The sequence below is a fragment of the Malania oleifera genome, chromosome 2 (genome assembly GCF_029873635.1).
Source record: "Malania oleifera isolate guangnan ecotype guangnan chromosome 2, ASM2987363v1, whole genome shotgun sequence".
Classification (NCBI taxonomy): Eukaryota; Viridiplantae; Streptophyta; class Magnoliopsida; order Santalales; family Ximeniaceae; genus Malania; species Malania oleifera.
The window spans coordinates 54,701,118-54,716,974 of NC_080418.1; the positions used below are offsets into that span (position 1 = coordinate 54,701,118).

General features: G+C 36.4%; 2 protein-coding genes across 2 annotated transcripts; one reads left to right on the forward strand and one right to left on the reverse strand.

The window, feature by feature from the left end:
* Window positions 1-3,163: 3,163 nt before the first annotated feature.
* LOC131148200 (uncharacterized) lies at window positions 3,164-4,621 on the reverse strand. The gene has a single exon (XM_058097934.1). It carries the CDS (start codon window positions 4,619-4,621, stop codon window positions 3,164-3,166), a length of 1,458 nt encoding a protein of 485 aa, XP_057953917.1.
* A 9,839-nt stretch (window positions 4,622-14,460) lies between these two features.
* On the forward strand, window positions 14,461-15,857 carry LOC131148508 (uncharacterized). Its single transcript, XM_058098227.1, has 2 exons — window positions 14,461-15,203; window positions 15,445-15,857. The coding sequence occupies exon 1, from the start codon at window positions 14,638-14,640 to the stop codon at window positions 15,070-15,072; it is 435 nt and encodes a 144-aa protein (XP_057954210.1). The 5' UTR covers window positions 14,461-14,637; the 3' UTR covers window positions 15,073-15,203; window positions 15,445-15,857.

Below are 15,857 nucleotides of genomic sequence, written 5' to 3' on the forward strand. Positions count from 1 at the left end.
ATCATTTCAGCAGCCACCATACGTATGGAAGAAGAGATCTGAGGTTGAGGGATAAAAGATCCCTCCATTATAGTAATGATGTTGATGATCTCAAATGCTCGGAATGAATCTTCATAGGCTTCTTCAGCTGCTTCCACATAGGGAGTGGAAGAAGGTTTAGTAACCATTATATCGGTCTCTTCATAAACACATACCAATTTATCCCCTACTACAAATTTCACTCGCTGATGCAAAGATGATGGAACTGCCCCTGTATTATGTATCCACGGCCTTCCCAAGAGACAACTGTATGAAGGTGTAATATCCATGACTTGAAAAGTGATATTGAAGGTTACTGGTCCAATCTGAATAGGGATGTCAAGCGACCCTACTGACTCTCTTCATGTTCCATCGAAGGCACGCACCACCAAATTGTTTGGTGTCACATAAGAAGGATCAATGGGTAACCTTTGCAGTGTAGTCATTGGCATAACATTGAGGGATGACCCATTATCTATCAAGACTCGAGACATCATGTGATCCTTACATTTGGTGGATATATGCAGCGCCTTGTTATGCCCCTGGCCTTCTGGCGGAATTTCTTTATCAGTAAAAGTGATGTAGTTGGAGGCTGCCAGACTTCTGATCACATGATTGAATTTATCGACGCTGATATCTTGGGGAATGTAGACTTGATTTAGAACTTTAAGTAACACCTCCCCATGGGTCTCCGAATTTAGTAGAAGTGACAAAACAGATATGTGAGCCGGCATTTTCTTTAGTTGGTCCACAATGTTGTATTCGCTATGCTTTATTATCTTCAGGAATTCTTCGGCCTCTCCATTGGATATTGGACTTTTCACTGCCCTGTCTGGTTCCCCTGCATTTTGTTGATTTGATTTAGAAGAATCTGGCATATACACCCTACCACTTCGGGTTATCCCTTTTACCCCTGCTATATTGCTGGTGCTTCCTTCGATATACGCTTCGCATTCATATTTCCAGGGTACTGCTTGGTTACTTTTGTATGGGAATGGCCTGGGAGTAGAGATCACCAAGCGAGCTGGCGCTTCCTGCGTGGGAAGGGCCTTGTTCATGGTGGGTATGAATGGTTGATTAGTGCACTGATGATATACTAGCCTATTTTCCCCAATGACTGCAATCTCTCCACTCTTGCGGGTACAACTGATCTCTACAGACTTATTATCCACCATCTTTTGCAGAAAAATTCTAAAGGTTACACACTGTTTCACAGATCTTCCTTCTTTACTCTGACATAAACAAGGTGCATTGGTAGGGCAAACGGCCTCCTGCTCTATTTGACCTACCGCAATAAGTTCATTGAACACCCAATCTAGAGACATTTGTTCAAAATCCACTTCATTCGTCCCTTCCTCTATCATTCCGACATTGTTACCCCCATGATTGGGCAAAGGGTTCCCTTGAATTCCTGGTTGTTTATCATCAAATGCTAGCCATCCGGCTTCTCTTAGTGTTTGAACCTTATTTTTGAATGCCCAACAATGCTCAATAGTGTGCCCGGGAGTGTTAGCGTGATACGCACACTTGGCTTCAGGGTCATACCATTGTGGAAAGGGTGCCGTAACAACCGTTCCCGGAATGACTGAAACTAAGTTCCTTTCCATCAATTGTGGGAATAATTCTGAGTATGTCATTGGAATAGGATCTATCCTTCTCACATTTCTCTGTATGCCTCTATCATGTGTTCGCACATTCGGTTGGGTGGGCATGGTCCCGGAAGGAACAACTTGGGGTCTTGCGCCTGTATGAACTGTCTGGTTGACAGAGGGTTTGAAAATGAAATTCCTCCTAGTCCCTTGGCCTTGCTCTCTTTGATATTGTTGCCTTCGAACCATCTGGACCTCTTCGTCCTTCTTCTTGCTTGTCCACTTCTTGCATAGACCAGTCTCTGCACTGATACTTTTAGTTCTTCCGACTTTGATGGCCGTCTCAATCCTCTCTCCGGTAGAAACAATGTCCATGAAATCATGGGGGGTTGCCCCTAGGAGATGCCCGAAGTAAGGATCTTTCAACGTATTCACAAATAGGGAAACAACCTCCCTATCTTCCACCGGAGGATTTACTTGGACCGACATGTCCCTCCACCTATATGCATATTCTCTAAATGTTTCGATGGGTTTCATTTGCAAACTCTGCAAGGTCATACGATCGGGTGCCATTTCTATAACATGGCGATATTGAGCTATGAAAGAATTAGTCAGATCTTTCCATGTGCGGATCCGAGCTCGATCTTGTTGAATATACCACCTGATAGCTGCCCCTGTCAAGCTATCTTGAAAGCAATGCATCATTAGTCTCTCATTATCGGAATGTGCAGCCATTTTTTGGCAATACAGGGGCAAGTGAGTTCGAGGACAATTAGTTCCATCAAATTTTTCAAAATCTGGTACTTTGAATTTCGGTGGCAGGGTGACCTTTGGCACGAGGCACAGGTCATTGGGATCTATAGAGTCGAATGTATTGGATCCCTCAATAGCTTTCAAGCGTTCCTCTAGTACGTCGTAACGACGTTCAGTTTCAGATCTGTTCATCCCCAGATTAGAAGCTACTAATGGGGGAGTCCTCACCACTGGGAACCCCTGTGCTGGTACATTAGGAATGAACGGAGGTATACTTGGCATCGAACCCTCCATGACGCCAGGTAGTGGAGCTGACGTTTGTCCATGCACTGGGGTAAACCCTGGAGGATGAGTGGGGTCCATATCTGTCTCCGGATCATTCTGTACTGCTTTTCCTTTGTTCGTCAATAATTCCAGGATCTTGCTCATTTTTTCATTCAATTCTTCTTGTCCTTGCTCTATGCCCAGGACTCTACTTTCCAACTGTTCACTCATTTCTTTGGCCCTTCTCCTGGTATTGTATTAATGCGTGACAGTCTCAATGTTGCTTGCTCAGACGAATTCTATGGCTAGGCACTGCAAACCAAAACTTTCCCTTTTTAGAACCGTGAATGCATAGGTATGAATGCATGAAATGTGATGGTCTTTTCAAGACATGTGTAAATTTCACAAATATGAAACATATGTATGCAACCTAATGTACTCCAATCAAGGTTCATGGAAGAGATCATCATCATTCTAGAAAATAAAATCTGCTTTTCATTAAAAGAAGCCTTTCATACAATAACAAATCCAACCGAATATTAAATCAAGATCTGCTCATGATTGCACAATCTCTGCATTTTGCTGTGTCGTCTTTTTATGCAAAGCCCAAACTTGGCCTCCCAGTAGCCCACATTCGTTATGCACGGCTCCATCTTTTCCAGTACTTGATTATACTTGCTTCTCTGCTCATTCCACTGCCTCTCCAGCTCTTGTATGTAGAGTGATTTCTTTTTACTTTCAGTATGGGCATCTTCTAACATTTGAGATTTCCGTTCAAGTGCTGCTCGAAGCCTTCGTCTTTCCTTCCTTAGAGCCACGACCTCTTCTTCTGATTGTATATACCGAATCCTCTGTCGCTTGATTTCCTTGCGATAGACAGAGACTAGTGCCTCCTTTTGCTGATTCTCTACTTCTGCTCTTGCATCTCCTTTTTCTGCTGGGCATGGATCCCCTTGTAGCTTCAATTGCATGCATGCGCTTGGTGATTTAACACGCTCAATAACGACTTCTGGGATTCTTTTGAGTTGGGGGTTTACTCGGTTTTCCCGCCATACTTCATAATTTCCTTGGACTGTGGCAATTTCATCACCCGGACCTATTAGGTGCACATGTTTCCAAGCCACCATGAACTTTCTAATCTGATTTTGAGTGTCTCCTATTTCATATGCAAAGTCCGAGTCGGCTAATCCATGAGTCATAGGCACAAACTGAGACGCTCCCACTTGCCTTTTTGCCATCAAAGGAGCGTATGCTATTCCTCCCCATGGACCTAATAACGGGACCCATGGGAAGTTTCCACATCGATACATCATGTTGGAATGGTTCATCCATGGCGCTTGCCAAACTAATCCCAACTCCCTCAGTTTGTGTAATTTTTCATTCCAGTTAGCCTTGCTCCATTGAACATTCTGCTGAGCCTCCTCGAACTCGGCTAAGGGGATTCGAAGAGCTGAAAAGGTGTTACGGTACCCCCCTTGGTTACTTGGCAGGTGACTGGCGAACCAAACATAGAGTAATGATACACAACATTTCAGTCGTTCCTGACCCTTGCTCCTACACTTGTTAAGAGATCGAAAGGTTTCTGCCAAAATCCCGGGAATCGGATTAGCCCCATTCTTTACTTGCGCCACAAAAGAAATAGTGGATCTATCAATGGTCCCTAGTTCTTTGGGAAATACAATTAGGCCATATATGGCCAGTGCGAACAAATGTATCTGAACCTCTTCACCTCTCTCTTCTTCCAACAACTCCTTCAAGCATTTCCAAGTGATCCTTTTGCTTTCTCCTACCGTTCGTTGAATCTTGACCCCAGCAAGGTTATACAACTCCCGTGCTAAGGAAATCCTAGAATCAGGCACATAAGTACGGTAGGGTGATCGTTGTGTCATCAAATGCAGTAACGAGGTGTACTCTTCAATTGTAGGAACCATGTCGATTCCATCTATCGTAAAACATGTGTACGGAGGATTCCAAAAGTCCACCAATGTCTTCACCATCTGAAGATTCACCGTTATGTGTAACAAGAAACCGATATGGCCATATAACTGTGAGAATTCCAAACGGCGTTGCGGGGTCCAATCCTTCCAGATAGTTTTTAGTTCCTCCTGGGGGTTTGACCGGGTATATAAGCACACTTTGGCAGGTAATTCTACTTCCGATTCCTCGTTCAAGCTATCTCCCCACTGCTTTTGCTATCTTTCAGAATACAACTGTACTACGGATTCGGTCTCTTGATAAACAACAGTGTCCTCCATAGCTAAATCTGATCGCTTCCACAAACCTTGGGAAAGTAAATGGGATGCCTATATGGATGCAATATGTTAGCAACATTTTCATATAATTCAAAGCAGAAACTTAGGATGTGACTACCAACTTATTGGAGATGACTATGCCTGCATGTTTATGAAATTGAGCATGGGATGCATGATTATGAAATGTGTGAATGCATAAGTATTTAATGCATGACCATGGGATGCAATGTGTATTTATGTATGGGTGTACTTAGTGCAAAAATACATACAAATAGGATATGAACATATATGCAACCTATTGTGCGTGAAATTATGCATGAATGCATGGATGCAATGTAACCTAACTAATTACTTTGTCAGCATTCTAGGAAAAGTCCCACTAATGAGAGATTTCAAGATTACGACAATCATTGATGGGCCATAATTTCAATTCAATTCTTCTCTCAATCATTCTTTTCCTTGATGACGATCCATGTACCTCAGATTCTATAAGGGGTCAGATTATGATCTGAGGTTGGGATTGACCCAGGTTAGTCAACCCATTGGATTTGTTCAATACGGGTTTGTGGACTTTAGTGTGCACTTGAGCCTCAAGTATATGGGCTTCAATATATTTCATGATGGGATCAGGCCCTAGTTTTAAAAGGACTTGGGCTTGGATTGCTTGGAAAATATTGGCCCGGATTTTTGGGTAATAGGGCCGAAGCCCATTTTTGGAAATCTGGGTTTGACCCTTTTTAAAAATCAAGCCTGGGACGAGTTTTTACTCAGGAAAATGTTGGGCCTATGCTTGTTATTTCTTAAAAAATTGGGCTCGAGTTATTTGAAAAGGGTTGGGCCGACCCATATTTTAAAATACTTGGCCCAAGTAGTTTATTTTTTTTTAAAAAAGGATGGGCCATAGTCTCATTATTGGGCTTTTTAGAATACTGGCTAAGTAGTATGTAAGTCTAAAATGGATGCAAAATGTATGATATAATACAAAGTATCTCACAACATATATACAACATATTATACATGGAGAAGGATGTGGATCCTGTCCCGACCCAGGGTAGGTATGTATATACAAGGTTTTTCATGGCTCTATCCTAGTTAAGGGAAAATTATGGATAAGTACGTGTAGGAAGGCTCTAATCCCTATTGACAAAAAGGTCTCCAGTTTGAAATTTCATCCTCCCCCATAGGGATTCGGACAAAACTCGCACTAAGCGGGGTGGTTCGCGGGTCCCATCAAGCTTAAGCTACGAAGCGACAAACGCTATTACACCCCTATCTAATCTTAGCAGGTAAAGCTCGAGTATAGAGCGTGAAAGTGTGTGAATTCAATTTTAACCTAATCCCGCTACCTCCACATTGATTCACATGCTATAAACAATATGGAAACAAGATATCTACAATTAATATATTTATTCAAGAGATAAGGAAACACAATATATGCAATTAATATGTTTATTCAAAAAAAAATGGAAACAAAATATTGTCAGTTAATATGCTTACTTAAAAAGAATATGGAAATAAAATATTTACGATTAGTATACAAAATATCTATAATTAATATACTTATTCAAAATATCTTACAATTAATATGCTTTATTCAGAATATTTGGAAACAAAATATCTACAATTAATATTCACAAAATTAGGAAACAAAATATTTTTAATTAATTAAGGTTATTTGTAAATTATGGAAGCAAGATATTTACAATTAATCAAGGTTATTTACAAATTACAATATTTACAAAATAAGGAGTATTAACTTCATTCTTATTTACTATTTTCTTGATTTTTAAATTTTTTTCTCTTTCAGCAAGTTTAAGGGATTCCAACTCCTTTATTGTACCTTCATTCTTATTTTTAGATTCTTAATTTTTCTCTTTCAGTAAGATTTTTAGATTCTACCTCTTTTATCATAGTTTCATTCTTATTTTCTATTTTCTTGATTTTTAAATCTTTTTTTCTTTCAGCAAGTTTAAGAGATTCCAACTCCTTTATTGTACCTTTATTCTTATTTTTCAATGAGGTATATTGTTTAGTTATTTTGACTAGGATCTTATGAACTTTGAATAATTCATTTTATAAATCTTCATAAGATGACATGCTCTCATCATTGGATTCATTAGATGAATCACTACTATATTCATTAACCGATTTGGATGAGAAATTGTGTTCTTCATCATCGTCTCATGCCATATAGCAGGCAACCTCTTGGTCACTTGATTCACTTTCTGAACTACTTGTACTCATGTTGTCCCAAGTAGTGACTTTCATTACCTTTTTCTTTTTCTTTTTAGAATTTTTCTTAAGTTTTGGACAATCCGATTTTAGATGTCCAACTTTCTTGCAATTATAACATTTAGGGATTTTATTTCTTGATTTCTTTGTATTGGATTCTTCTTCATCTGATTTGGATTTTAAGTTCCTAATTTTTTTTGTGAATTTGTTCTTCCTTCTAAGAATTCTTGCTAGCTTCTTGGATATGTAGGCTAATTCATTTTCATCCATCTTTTCTTCATCTTCATCACTAGAGTTTTCTTTTGATGTTTTAAAAGCAATAGATTCTTGGGCATTAGATTTTCCACTTCTTGCATTCATTGTCATTTCATATGTGAGGAGAGAACCTATGAGTTCGTCTAAGGAAATGTTTTTAAGGTTTCATCCTTCTGTTATAGCTATGGCTTTTGGTTCCCATATAGGTAGCAGCCCTCTAAGAATTTTCTGGATCATTTCATAAGTGGTGTATGTTTTTCCTAAGGCATCGAGAGAGTTAATAATGCGAGTGAACCTAGTGTACATACTAGTGATGATTTCATCCGGGTTCATCTTAAAAGCTTCATACTCGATAGTGAGCATATCGATTCGATTGTCCCTTACATCAATAGTACCTTCATAGGTTACTTCTAATTTATCCCATATTTCTTTGGATGATTTGCAAGTCATGACCCTATTGAATTCATTCATATCAAGAGCACAATATAATGCATTCATGACACTTGAATTTACTTGTAGCATCCTATGGTCATTGTCGGTCCATTCTATTTCTTCTTTAGGTACTTCTATATCATCTACAAGTATAGTAGGGATTAAGTCACCATGTGTGACAACCTTCCATATTTTCCAATCCATTGTTTATAGGTAAATTCTCATATGTTGTTTCCAAAATGTATAATTTAAACCACAAAAGATGGGAGGTCTGGTTGAGGATTGACCCTCTCCAAAGGAAGCTAGGCCTAAGTGTGCCATATAGATCTTTATGTAGCTTCTAGTTAGGATTTGCTACAACTCCGCTCTGATACCAATTGAAAACTAAGGTGTAGTCCAAAGAGAGGGGTGAATTGGGTTATTAAAATTTTATTTTAAATCTTTTATGAATTCTTAACTTCTTTTAATTCTATTAATGAATTCTTGACTTCTTGTTGATTTATCCAATACACAACAAATACTTAAGTCTTTATTCAATTCTCAAAAACAATATTCAATCCACAACCATTCACCAACAAAGTAACCAATTGATCAACCAAACTTTAAATCATTCAACTACAATAGATTCAATCAGTCAAATATTCAATCAAAAAAGCTTTATAGCAATTCTCAGCTTTTGTTAACAGTCTTGTGTATATAAATTTGATTTAAGCCTTATAGTAATGAAACTTGTTTCTTCAATGCAAACCATAACTCAAATTCCCAACAACTCAGAATTTAAATAAACTCTTAGTTAATTTGTCTTTGAGTGTTAACCAATCAACGTACTCCCTTTGAGGTTTACGCAAAGTATTGATCAACCAACGTACTTCCTTTCGCTTTTTGCAAGTCCCAAAAAAAAAATATATATATTGAACTTCAGCTTATTTAAAATCCAATCCACATAGTTCTTCTCATTAAGAAATTAAAACATTCACGCAGTTTATATGTTTGCTGGAATTTAAAGAGAGTAAGGGGGAGAGAGTGACCCTGAGTTTTTTATGAGGTTCGGCTTCTCACCAGCCTACGTCCTCGCCTTAGTCACCACCTAAGGATTCCACAACAACAGTTCCTTTCCAAGCGGAACAAAACTGTTACACATTCCTTCAATAGGCAAGAGCACCGCCTCTCCAAGTGATACCCCACACTCTATCACTCCTTTAATAGGCTAGAGTTGTACCTCTCCAACCACAATTCCACTCCCAACAACAGATTTTGGGCAGCAACATCCTGCTTGCTCTTCCCCATAGGAGTAGAAAGAATCCCATCCTAAAACTTATTATTCAAAGCCCAGTTCTCATCCAATCCCCCCCTCAAAAATAGATATGTTCTCTAAAATTTCAAGCAGCATTAGAAAATTTGGACGCATAATCCAAATGTTTGCAGATCAGATCCAACAATAGACCACATTCACATGCAAAGTCCCAATCAAATTCACAATAGCCTGGTTGCTGCCACCAGTTTGCAAGGTGATGGAGCCAAAGAACTTGTAATTTCTTGGAATGCTACGCACTGCTATATTGAAAATAGAATGAAATTTCTTTATTTCTCGAATTCTTAATCATATACAACTTAATCTTATAATATATAATACAATCAAATATTCTAAATAAGGAAACAATCTTCCTACAGAACAATATACAATCTTCTACATTTACCCACTTTCCTTATTTACTCAACATTCTCAAGGATACTTAGGATTTCAACACTTTCCCTCAAGTTGGATATATTAATCATCTCCAACTGGCTAATGAATTCATCAAAATTCTATCGTGCTAACCCTTTAGTAAAGATATCTGTAGTTTGTTCCTTAGTAGGTACACAAGTTATACAGATGATTCCTTCTTCAACCATCTCTTTGATAAAATGTCGGTCCACTTCCACATGTTTAGTCTTGTCATGTTGAACTTGATTGAGAGAGATATTCATAATCGCTTTGTTGTCACCATAGAGTTTGATAGGAAATTTCACCGGAATGTGCAACTCTTCCAAGAGTTTCTGTAACCACAGTCAATCATATATTCCTTGTGCAACTGCTCTGAACCACTGCATTTTGTTTTTTACTTCTCTAAGTTACCAAACTTCACCATACAAAAGTGCAATATCTGGTGATAGACCTTCTATCTTCCACTGATCCTGCCCAATCCGCATCTGTTAAAATTTTCTACTTCATTGCTTTCACATTTCTTGAAAAAAAGTCATTTGCTCGAAGAGTCCTTGAGGTACTTAAAGATCTTGTACACAACATCTAGATGAGTCTTTTTTGGTGAATGCATGTGTTGGCTTACCACACTTACCGCAAATGCATTATTTAGTTTGGAATGTGATAGGTAGATTAGCTTACCAACCAATCTCTGATACCTCTCCTTTTCAACTGGTATTCCGCAGTTTTCAACCTTCTTTATTGCTTCAATTGGAGTTTCACTAGATTTGCATCCAAGCATGCCAGTTTTGGTTAGGAGATTAGTGATATACTTTCGTTGAGAGACATCGATACCCTTTTTTGATCTAGCAACTTCCATTCACAAGTGAGAACAAAGGTGTAGTCTCAAGGAGGGTGGGTAAATTGGGTTTTAAAATTTTCTTTTAATTCCTTTAATGAAAACTTAACCTTTTGGTGATAATGCACAACAACTTAATTCTTTTTATTCAATCCACAACCACACGAACATTCAATCAAACAAATTAACCAAGCCAATCAATCATAAAACATTCAATCAATATATACTTTGCTACTTAATGGAAATTCTCAGTTTTTTCAACTTGTGTGCAGTCTTGTTTATATAAATTTGAATCAAGCCCTGTATATATGAAATTTGTCTCTCAATTTGATATCCAATACAACATCCAATCACTCTTTCCAAATACTTAGACCTTAAATAAACTTTAAGCTAAAGACTCTTGAGATGTTGAATCAATCAACGTACACCTTTACAATTTCCGCAAAAGATTGATCAACTAACGTACTCCCTTTTGGTTTCCGCAATTCCAAAAATAAATTAATTTTAAGTTTATTTAATATCTAATCCACGTAGTGTATATGATTTACATATTTAAAACATCCACACAGTTTTATATGTGTTGAAAATAAAGAGAGTAAGGGAAAGAGAGAGTGAGATCGGGATTTTTACGAGGTTCGACTTATACCCAGCCTACGTCCTCGCCTTTGGCAAACCACCGAAGGATTCATTAAACTAGTTCCTTTGCCGAGCGGAACAATACCGTTACACACTCCTTTAGTAGTCTGGATAGCATCGATAGCACATCTTTTATTATGTTTGATTTGCAGATGAAATAGAAGCATGAAGGAATAGAATGAAAATTTAAATGGAGATTATATGATGAAATCAAGTTATAAATTTAATTCTATTTTCTTTTATTTTATTCTATTTCTACCTACCATAGGTGCTAAGGAAAAGAAACTGAAATATTCAAAGAGGTACATATTTCTCTACTGGCTCACTAGGTGCTACGCAGTAATGAATTGAGAACTATTTATGAAGCTAGTAGCTTTGAGCGGGAAGCAAGGGGATGAAAAAGGAAACCCTAGGCTTGGCTTGGTTTGGTTTGGTTTCAATGTCATTTTGTCATCATTTGCAGTCTATAGCTGTTGCAAAATACAAGAGTTGTAAAGCGGTGGTGCCTGCTTCTCTTTGGACAGTGTGGGATATAAGTTATAAGATAATAAAATGACATATGATTTAAGTTTGTAACACACTGTAGCATACAAAAAATATAAGTTATAAACACCAATTTACATGCTTGATATTACTTATGAAGATTTCATCCCATGCGTTGTATCTTCCTATAGACCATTAATGCATAAAATAAAAACATTGCCTCAACGATTGTCCAAGTAATAAACTAAATGCTTTTCTAATTAAATTAATATTAAGATTCGAGTCTTAAGGGTTTCGATTTTCTATCTGAATACTTTTAGCGGGGAGAGGTAGAGGAAGGAAACCTATTATTCCAATCAATTAATCAAGTGTCTGGAGTATCATGAATACCATTATTTCAAAACAAAAAAATTTATCTTAAAAAATATGCTTTGGAGATCTTAGGGTTTGTTTTCAAATAACTTTTGCAAGAATAATAAAATATAAAATCTTTGAATCAGAATATAGCTTTGAATATCACAAAGATTTAAGATCTTACTTTCAAATACCTTGACGAAACTAATCCTAAAATATTAATTGAAGTTACTGCTGATATAATTTTTGATAAGTGAACTGTCTATATAGGTTTCTGCTTCATTGAAATTCAGACACCTTTATAGCTAGAGGGAGTTAATTTTCTTCAGCCTTATCTCCAGTAGCAACAACAAATCTTTGAGAATGATCAAATAAAGCACATTTCAATCTCAACTTTCAACTTGACGGATAGATTTGTTCTACTTACCCACCACCTTATATATTTAATTTTCAATCTCCTCCATATATTCGATCAATTAGTTTCATTATGCGTTGTCAATGTTGTAACCTATTTCTTTTTATTCTTTAAAATAATGAACACTTGATATATCTCTTATAAGGCTACATAAATAAAAAGTTTATTAGAAAAACTAGATGTGTCTTCAAACTTGTTTATTTCATTTGCTACACGAGTTGACAAACCCGCAGAAAGCATCCCATCCTTCTGTGCTAGCTATGGTGAGAATTTAGAAACGGAAATAAATGCAAGCATTACAGCGTAACCTCCCATTAAATCTTACAATCATTTTGAGTCCAACTTAGGCTAGGCATTTGTATGCTACTTAGTGTATGTTTAGCATACATGCATGCATGTGTTCATACAAGCGTGGACGCGCATGGATTTTCACAAAAATTGACCACTTTAACATCTATAGCGCCATCTTTGCATGGCTTCTTATTGCCGCTTAAGCAATGCAGGCGGCATCTCCGATCACATGCTGCGCCATTGTCCCACAGGCCTTCACTAACCTTCACAAAGAGGTTACCTAGCGAGAATTGATCCTGCCTATTACCATTGCATAGGGTTGCTTCATTGTGGCAGTAAAGAGTTAGAAAGGCAGGCCAATTTAGTATTGAAGCATTTCACTTTATCTATGTTTACCATGCTAATTAACAGTTCGGATGCAAATTAAAGAGAAGCAGGCACCACCCAATTCGTACGTTACACACCCAATTCTTTTTTTAATTTTAATAAATTTTAATTTTGATTTCCATCTAAACACGACCTAATAAATTTGAACTTCAAAACCAGAGATATTTTTAAAATTTCTAGTCAGTCCCAACTTCTCAACTCGGTTTTCTAACATTTTAAACTTGTAAAAGCAGCTCCTCAGAATTCAGAATATATATAAATTAATTAAACAATATTACATGTTAAAATATTATGATATGCTTATGGTATTGTTGTTGATTTATTATGCTATTATTTATAATCTTAAAAAATAAAATAAAATAAAGTAAAATATTAACTATTATTATCAATTATAAATATATAATAATAAAATTTAATAATGATATAGTATATAAAAAAATATAATAATATTGTATACTAAATATACGTAGGCACATATATATGTAATATTGTAATATATATAATGTAATAAAATATATATCATATAAATATAAAAAACAATATTAATACAATAGTATACATAATATAATATTGCATAAATCTAAAAAGTAATATTAGTATTATGACATCAATAACTATAGATATATAATAATATACTACATATTATAATATAAAATATGTTAAACATTATTGTTAGTATTTTGTGTTGATTTGATTGTTTTTGTAATTTTATTTTAGCTGGATGTTGGTGCTGTTATTTGGGAGGCGTTTAAAAGTTTGTTTTTTGTCCCTCCCTTTAAATATCTTGTAATCACGACATTCTTTCGCCAAAAGTGAGGGTTTATTAATAAATAAATGGAGGTCCCGTCCTTTTTTTAAATAATAATAATAATACATAAAAAGTTGTAGAATAATATTAAATTATAAAATACTATGATGTAATTGTGGTACGATTACTTATTTATTATATTATTATGTATAACTTATAATAAGATAAAATTAATATTATTAATGTCTTTAATATAAATATATAATAGTAAATTTTCATATTTATATAATAAGAAATAAAAATAAATTATTATTTGCCATAAAATATAATGCTATGGATGTTGTTTTATTAAATTATTATTTTATATTAAATAATAAATTATGTTATTGTTTTATAATGTATGAGATTTTTATTTACATTTAATATATTACATATTAAAATACAATATTTATAAAACATAATAATAATAATAATAATAATAATAATAATAATAATAAACATGATAAAATATAACAAGAAAAGTATAATCAAGTGCATGATTATCAAAATGATTTTATTGTAAAAGATTATTTATTTTATAACTTAATAAATTATATTATATAACAATTATACTTATAATATTATTATTTCATATTAAATTAATTAAATAAAATTTTTATACTATCTAAACTTATTTTCTATTCCTAACTATATAAATACCGACTACTATGATACATTTCATTTTCAATTCTATTTTTAATTTTAATAAATTTTAACTTCAATTTGAATTTCCATCTCGACACAACCAAACAAATTTGAAGTGGGTCCCAACTTCTCAACTCCGTCTTCTAACATTTTAAACTCGTAAAGGCAGCTCCTCAGAATTCAGAACCCCCTGCCTCAACGGTTATCACTGGAGAGCAGCCACCCAGAGCGAGAGAGAGAGAGATTGAATAGAGGCCCATAACCCTCCAACCTCCCGAAGCACCAGCACTCAGCCAGAGGTGCCATGGGCGACTTCTCCGCCAGCAGCAGCCACCGTTCCCGCCTCGACGACTGCCACGGCGACGCACTCATCCGCCATCGCGTCGACTCGCCGCAGTCCGTCTTGGACCCCTTGCTCTCTTCCATGGCCGGCCTCAGCTTCACGCGTCATCCTCTCCAAGATCCGCGCGGCCGCAAGATCACCAAGAAAGGAACGCGTACCGTCGAGGACTCAATTCCCCGTGGCTCCCGGCGCAGTGCGATTGCCTCATACGATTTTACTCCGCCGGCCCCGATCGTGGTGAAGAGGCGGCGATTCACGACCCTCATCGATGACGATGACTGCGGAATGGATGACGGAGATGCAACGCCTGGGGTCGCAAGAAAGCTTTGGGACCTCCTTGATAAGGTGGCTTCGGAGAGCGCCGATCCTAAGGAAGAGAGGCAGGGGATGAACTGAAAACGAAGACGAAGTACTTCCTGCGAAAATAATTAGGGTTTCCTCGCGGTTATCCACGCAAAGGAGTGGCTGATTCTGTATACAGTCGGTGAATTCTTTTGTCTCTACGAAATTGAAGAGCATCGCATTAGGTTGTCTGAAAATTCTTTCCCTTCCTCTTCATTTTATCTCATCAAATGTTGCGAAGAACTCTTTGGTTGTCTGTTTCTCGGCGCGCCCAAATTAAGAAATTTTTTGGATGTTGGGGTAAAAGGTTTTGTTAATGTGGATTTACAGTGAAATATTTATGTTGATTCAATTCGCTGATTTTTCTTATTGTTTTTAAAATCAAATGCATCAAAAGTCCATGCTTTGTTTCTTAACATCTTGCAGGTTACAAGCTCGGTGGAGGAGGAGAAGAAGAAGAAAGCATGTTTATGTATGCCTTAAGAGGAAGAAGAAGAAGAAGAAGAAGAAGAAGAAGAAGAAGAAAGCATGTTTGTTGATTCTATTTTTTTGGATGTTTGGGCAAAAAGTCCTTTGGACGCACTGAGAAATTCAGGTTGATTCTGCTGATTTGAAATTTTATTGAGCAATAGATTTGAAGACTTGCTGATTTTGCTTGTTCTTTTTTTAAGTATAAAGTAGTTGCTTGTTGAAGATAGAACTTTTAACTGCTTGTTGAAATACTTAAAATCAGCCCTCATGTGCCTCTGGGATAAGAATTTTTTTGTCTATGTGTGTAAATTAAACTTCTTATTGTATTTTACCTTGCTATGGGATGCAAAGACTTAAATATGGAACAG

What these genes read in the sequence shown, in the direction of transcription:
- LOC131148200 (XM_058097934.1), bottom strand. Translation starts at nt 4,621, where the DNA reads ATGGTGAAGACATTGGTGGACTTTTGGAATCCTCCGTACACATGTTTT.
- LOC131148508 (XM_058098227.1), top strand. Translation starts at nt 14,638, where the DNA reads ATGGGCGACTTCTCCGCCAGCAGCAGCCACCGTTCCCGCCTCGACGAC.